The sequence below is a fragment of the Morone saxatilis genome, unplaced genomic scaffold (genome assembly GCF_004916995.1).
Source record: "Morone saxatilis isolate NCDOM2014 unplaced genomic scaffold, NCSU_SB_2.0 Contig21, whole genome shotgun sequence".
NCBI classification, from domain to species: domain Eukaryota; kingdom Metazoa; phylum Chordata; class Actinopteri; family Moronidae; genus Morone; species Morone saxatilis.
Window position 1 is genome coordinate 4,562,481 of NW_023339774.1, and position 7,289 is coordinate 4,569,769.

The 7,289-nt window shown below is 42.1% G+C and overlaps 1 protein-coding gene across 1 annotated transcript in view; it reads left to right on the top strand.

Annotated features, from left to right (window-relative positions):
- The first annotated feature begins 547 nt into the window (after positions 1 to 547).
- si:ch211-196i2.1 (collagen alpha-1(I) chain) overlaps positions 548 to 7,289 on the top strand; it is a 103,036-nt gene continuing 96,294 nt past the window's right edge. Inside the window, exon 1 of the mRNA XM_035668265.1 lies at positions 548 to 879. Within this exon, the coding sequence (XP_035524158.1) occupies positions 756 to 879 (124 nt within the window). The 5' untranslated portion in view covers positions 548 to 755. The remainder of the gene's footprint in view (positions 880 to 7,289) is intronic.

The following is a 7,289-nucleotide window of genomic DNA, read 5'->3' on the forward strand; positions in this document are numbered from 1 at the left end:
AAATTAACAAATGTTGTGTTCACAGCTTCCATAAAAGCAGCTAAAATATCATTTATTTCAGATTTAATGAAAGTGCAACACTAAATGGCATGCCCTTAAGTAGAGTTAAAAGAGTAAATATAAGAGTAGAAAGAACAGTGTGAGCTTATGTGATACTGTAATCCTGTCATCTATACAAACATGTACAGTATGCATTACTCTGCCTGGTACTTAACCTATGTTATACTTTCTAGCTTTCATGTGCAACCAATCAGCAGAGAAATTAGGATTATATGACTCCCCCTTGGTCATTTAGCTCCAGTGTTGTCTCATGCAGCAGTATAATCAGACTGCAGTGATGAAAGGTCCAACTATCTCTCAGAGACTAAGAAAGTGGCTCAATCTTTATAATTAAAACGGAACAATTTGCAAATAGGTTGCAGACAGGCTTTAAAATAAAATGGGCGGGGGCTCTGCAGGGTTTTAATTGGTCCACATTAGAAGAAAGGGGAGGGGGCTTCGCTGGCTCGCTGGGTGCCTCGGTGATGCGATGCAGCTGCAGGAGGAGAGAGGCTGCGGCTGCCTGAGGAGGAGAGGTGAAGAGGATGACAACTTAGTATCGCAGTCCAAGTTCAAGTGCCGTCCAACGATGTTCCTCACTTCGACTTTTAACTAATGAGAACCACACTAGAGCTGGGTGTACGTCCAAAACACATTTTGGCTCTCTCTTTTGCATGTCTTTAAAACTTAATTACAAAGGTGATTAAACCGGGAAGATGTTCAGCTGGTTGTTGAAATGGACACTTTGCCTTCTCGGGCTCACAACGACGAGCAGCGCCTCACCTGACGATGCACCGGCGGAGTTTGGAGGCGAGTCCGGCTCTGGGATGCTGCGCGCAGGTAAGAGTGGTGCTGCACCTGCGGAGCCTGTGGACGGCTGTTTCTTTAAAGTGCGTCACATCAAAAACGCTTTACATCTTAGCTTTCAGAGTGGAAATGAAGCCAATTCTGTGTATAATTCAGTTCCTCTGAGGGAACAAGTTAACTTTAACATTTGAACTCCAACAAAGACTGAAATGAAAGACTTTGCTTTGAAGTAGAGTGACTGACAGCTAAACTAACTTTAGCTGCTGTAATCTTCATTAGCTAGTAGCCTACAAGCTAGCACCAAAACACTTAACTAATAGTCTGTTTCTTGTGTTGTTTGCCTCAGTAGCTGCATGTATACAGGGGTTTGAAGTTTATAATAAAAACATATCTAGTATATGAAAAACTTTCTTTCTGAAATTTAAATTCTGAAACCAAAATCTACTGTTATGTAACATAAAACAAAAAATTGTTCTCTTGAGAACCCCCAAAAATATAAATTCTACTGTGAAAAGTGACCTTTCCTTCGTCGTCCTCTGTAAACTGTGATTTCCCCAGTCATTACAGATTTGCTGGTGCATTAATAACATTATATAACAGAAAATACATTGCCTGGAGGCTCTTTAACACCCAACAGCAGGCTCATGTAGGAGATTTGATCAGCTGGAGCTGATTACATCATTTTGTTCAGTGCAGTTTGTGTCCAAATGAAACTCTTCCACTTCCCATCAGCCATCTCTCTGCAGCTTCAGCCAGTCCAACTTCAATGTTGTAACTATATATTCATCTCACCGCTCTCCGCTGTGAGACTGAACCCAAAGCACTTGTAAACTGAGTGAATAACTTTGTTTGGCAGGCTGTGAAGACTGAATTCAGACCACAATGAAACAAGGCTTCAACTATTTTCACTACAGGCCAATTTTATTTCTTCAATTACTTTAACAGCTCCTCAAAGAGAAAAATACTAATTAAGAATTGTTTTTAGAGCACATTTGTAATTCAAATTAGCAGCCTGCTGTTATTTATTCAGCACCAACAAGCTTACTCATAAATTTAAAGCCATTAAAACCAAAATCTGTCTGAGGTGTTTCATTAATGTGCTGTTCACGCTGTGAAATGCTTCACTAACCTTGCCACCATGAACAGCCTTAAATGTATACTATTACTGCTGTCTGGCCTCTCAATATGAAACTCAATTGTCAACAAACACTTGTTCAAAGCTGCCAAGTCCATTAAATCAGATTGAGCCAAGATAAAATCTCTTATCTCTGATAGCAAATTAAAATCCAGACGAACAATCCAGACTTCTATAGAGGAACACACACAGTTGGATAACTTTCTGTTTATGTGACCCAAAAGAGACGTTTGAACTTGCTGGATACATCATGCACACGAAATGTGTTTAGTTTGCATAAAACACATGAGGAAAGTGAAGCCAAAACTCATCCACAGTTATAAAATCACATGGAATGCTTTTATTGTGCCAAGCAGACTTAGTTAATCACAACATGGTTTTCCTCAGCCAGCTCTGTTGTGTCCTCAGTGTTTTCAGTATTTGGATCTCCTTTGTTTTATCAGGACTGTTGATACAGTGACAGTAGTATACATGCTGTAGCTTTACTTTGTGATTCGGAGCTGGATTGGAGTTGTTTAATCCATCCGTGACCTGTTGAAATTGATCTTCAGTTGGAGCTCTGCCAGGCGCCCCGAGTATGTCACGTCTGGATTCCAGAGCATCACACGTGTTTATTTTACAGTTTGGTCTTTGTCACATTTCCTCATTGCTATCATCTGTATGCTAGACCCAAACAGAGACATGAGAGCAGGGGACCAGCTGAGAGTTTGGATTAGGCCGATGAGGTGACAGATGAGTCCTGCAGCGTGTTGACCGAACTCAGCCTGTCGACTGTTTCCACTGTGTGTTTTCGGAAAGTTACCGCAGATGGCATAGCGTTAAAAGCCTTGTGTAAACTTTCACTGTATATCACTGAATACGCCGGTGGTTATTATGTAACACTGCTGCAATAATCTACTTGCGTTTATTGTTATTGTTCGGCTAAATCTCGCCCTGTTTCACGTATCAGGTAACACGTAACTGAGCTCATTTGGAAATGTGTGATTTCTGCTGATACAATGATTCAGGACAATTTTTTGGGGCCTTTTTTTATGCCTTTATTTAATAGAGACAGCTGAAGAGCGACAGGAAAGGGGGGTAGAGAGAGAAGGGATGACACGCAGCAAAGGGCCGCAGACGCCGTATATGGGTCTACAGCAACATGGTGCTGTGGAGCTCAGCTTGTTAGCTTGTTTGACTCGCAGAGCTGTAGGACCTACTCAAGTGGTTCACAAAGCTATGTGAGATTAGATGCCGACTTCATGTGTGGATTTTGGGAACTTTCCATATTGGCAACATGAACCAGTTTGAACTCCAAGATGAAATGATCTCAGGTGACTTGGAAAGAAATCCATCCTTCAACATTATGGCACTGTAGTGCATACTGTAATTGCAGTTTTCAGTCAGTGCCAGACTTGCTGCAGGTATGCTCCTTATTCCTGCATTTATACACCTTTCAAGTAAATTGGAAAATACATCCAACATATGTACTGGCCTGATGTAGCTGTACCCATTAAGATCTATAGCAGAAACTTTTTAAAAACTTTTTAAAATTTTTTTATAGCAGCTTTCAGATTAGGAAGGTTTAAATAAAAGGGCAGAAAAAACAGGAGAACCTACCAAGTATCCTCCGCTATTGTGCAAGAGTCACTCACCTTCATATTTGAACCCGCTATGACTGCAATGAATCACATATACTCACATGAAGCATTCCTTTTAACCCAGGTGTGATGAACTGCATTCATTTACACAATGACATTTAACCCCCCGTAATTTCTGTACAAAGGATTTATCTGATCTACTGTTATTATTGCCCAGGACACACCTGGCCAGGTGTTACAGGCAGGCACTTTAAAGAAATAGTAGGTAGGTGATCGGATGAACCATCTGCCTGTCTGTCCATCTGTCACTAGCTAACTTCAGTCAGTCAGATCCACGAACCATATAACCTAGTCAAACTCATCAGAGCCTGTCTGACGAGCAAAAACATCTTTCCCATGAAGAAAAGCCTTCAGATATATGGAGATATACTTTCCAGGTGTGATGAAACTGTCCACCCCTGTAGCTGCCAGTACTTCCTCAAAGGATGCTGATTGGTGCAGTGCCACTGTACTCAACACAACCGCATACATCTGAGCAAGATGGATTCTCGCATGCTTTTGCCATCTCCCTCCAGCAAACGTTTCAGTGTCATTATTATGCATACCCCACGTAGTCCTTTGATAAAAGATACACCCTGCAGATGCTCTGGGACAAATCAACAGTGACAGAACCTGGGTTCATTGGGTCTTTTGGGTCTTTCAACATCAGATACCCTCGGCAAGGCGACCCAGTCAAGTTTGATCAGACCCCAGCTTGCATCCCAGCGGCATTGGCCCACCGATCTGCCCTCTTAGTCCACTTCCATCTGGTGGCTTTCTCTGCAGCTTCAGTAGCAGATCTGATAGCCGTCCTCTTTGCCTCCTCGGTGATGCCCAGTAGTGTGAATGCTTTGCAGAGCGAACGCCCTGCAAATACTCGGCAGCCATCTCCCACAAGCTCTTGTTACTTGGTGCGCTTCCTCTCGTTGGCTTCGTCCGTTCGCACTTCCTATTGCCCTGTGAGCCCCAGCATGATCAGTTGCTTGGTGGACTCTGAAACAATGATCATGTCTAGTTGAAGCCTTGTTATTTGGGCTGGGAACTTCAGATGTGCAGGGCCATTTCCAGTTGCCAGTCTGTGTCCATAGTGAGGAGTCCTGACTTCACTGTAGGTTGTATATGGGGCTTCTCACCAGCTCTGAGGAACGTGATGTTCTTTGGCTTGTGGTTGCCATTGTTGGTGTTAATGGCTGTGGCTTCACTCTCAGCAGCCGCCTTGAGCACCTGGTCATGGTGCCAGCGATGGCACCCATCTCCAGTAGTTTTTCAGGCAGCTGCTAAGGAGGTGTGCCAAGATTCCCCTTCCAGAACAACGAGGGCAGGAGGGCGTTTCACTTTTGCCACAGATGTGAAGGTTTGCTGGACTGGGTAGGGTATGTATGAGGGGAAAAACACGTTGGAACAGACGTGCGCAAAGTTTGTAAATCTTACTAAAAGACTGTGTGCGTGTTTCCTGTTTTGTGTGTACACCAATTCAGCCGTATCTAGCTATGATATGTGATCAGTATCGCTAAAGCACAGTTTGCAGAACAGCTGTTCTGCTGAAGAGTTTTGTGATGCTTAGAGGTCTGCCTGTGTCTGAGTGTCTCCATACCTCTCAGCATCACCCATCCACTCACCTGACTGCTACCCCAGCACTAACACGCTTTCTTCAGAAGTGTAAATTGCTGACTAACCTTGTTGACCTTCTGCGTGAGAGTGTCAGTGGATTCTTTTCTTGCATCTCAAGCACTTTGGGATTTTGGGAAGGCATAATTTCACAGACATAGCTGTAAACCTTTTTTTTTCCGATCATATATACTGTAGATGACATAAATGTGCTTTAGATTATCCAACTTCAAAAATAGTTTTCCCTTCTAGTGGTGGCCCCTAAATATGTTGGCCCTTTGAAACCTCACAGAAGATATCTTGAAAACTACCGGCCAGATTGTCATGAAATTTGATGTGGAACATGATCCCAAGAAGATTATTCCCGATAATATTTAGGTCGGATCTTGACTAAAGCTATAATGATTAGTTGAATATTTGATTGACACAAAATTAATCAGCAACATATTTTGTTATTCAAGTCATTTTTTAAGAAAAAAGCGAAACATTCACTGCTGTTTCTTACTCTAATGCCGTAAACTATGATTATGAATTATATTCTGTAGGGTTTTATGGCTTTTATCACTTAATCAATAACTAAAAATTATTGTTAGTTGTAGATGCTCCACTGACATTTTCTTCCACCTCAAGTTAAAATTTCTTCTTAACCAACCCTTAAGTCATGAAAAGGCATCTTAAAAGTGAAATGACTGGATGGCTTGATGTCATTCAGTGCTGAAGAAGATGAATACCTAATGTTTGTAGTTACTCTAACTTTTGTGTCTAGATTTTTCCACTTGCACACAATAAGTCACCTTATCATCTATTTAAGTCATCTGTCTTAGTTGAACCTCAGTCTGGATTTCAAACTGTGGGTCACTAAGGTGTTTCTGTGTCTACACAGGCGATAATCAGGTTCGGATATAACACCATCTTAAAAGTGTGATACTAAAGTCTGGCAGGCACACACACAATTGTTTCCCTCTACAGAGAATTATCATCATTCGAATTTATTTTGGTACACTTTGCAACACTTATGTCACATCACCAAGCTCCCAAGTCAGACCAGATCAAAAGCACAGCGCTGGCCATGTCACTGACACACTCGCTCTTCCAGCAGGTTGAGCTCATGATGTCATTGCCAATATAATGCCAGATCCATAAGCAGGCATCTGCATCCAATGAAATGTGATCCGGGGCCTTAGTGCATGGTGAGCCCTGATCTGGAGCCCATTAGCCAGCTTTAACCAGGCAGAGGCCCACATGCTGTGGCGTGCGTGGTGTAACATTCCCTACAATATACACAGGGTCATCGGTGTGGTTCTGGGTGTGGAGTAGGTTACAGCTCGTGGTTAGCTTTGTGTGAACAAAAGCGGCTGGAGAGGGCTAGGTGCAAACCACATGTTGGACCAGAACCTCCTTCCTCGTCTGTAATCTGCTCTCAAGCCAACTGGAACCAGATGGCAGATAGAGTGGGCTGATAGTGTTCAGACGGAGTTCCTCAGATGTTTGGCGTTAAAGATGAATAAAAGACTTTTTATTTTTTATTTTTTTAACATTTACAGCGTTACCTCGGTGACCACTTTGTAGTGTCATTTCTCAATGTGTCTCCCATCGCTCAGTCACCGCAAAGAGCCTGCAGACACATTACAGCCTGTAGGACACAAAGACAGAGATTTATGTGGAAAGGGCAGTTTAATAATCTGTGTTTTATCCCAAGCTGTGCTGTTTTGTGGTTCAGCTTCAACTGAAGTGTTGACACATAATTGTGTCCATTCTCTGTGCAGCACTTGTAAGTTTCTTTGTAAATGTATACCTGCCTTGTGCTAATGGTGACAATGTGCACCAGGTGTCGCAGGTAGTACCTGTTTAAGCTGCCAACAGTAATGTTTCTTTTTATGTGCAGTGATTTACATTCTTACTTGTTGAACAACTGTATTTTATTTGAAATATGTGTCCATTTCAGTACCATGGAACTGTGATGGTTTGTATTTCCATTTTTAGTGTACAGTGTAACATTAAAGTTACACATTAAAGTATTAGTAGTAGTATTAGTAGTAATGTTGCATGGTGCACCGATACTTCAAAAGTATCACGATTCT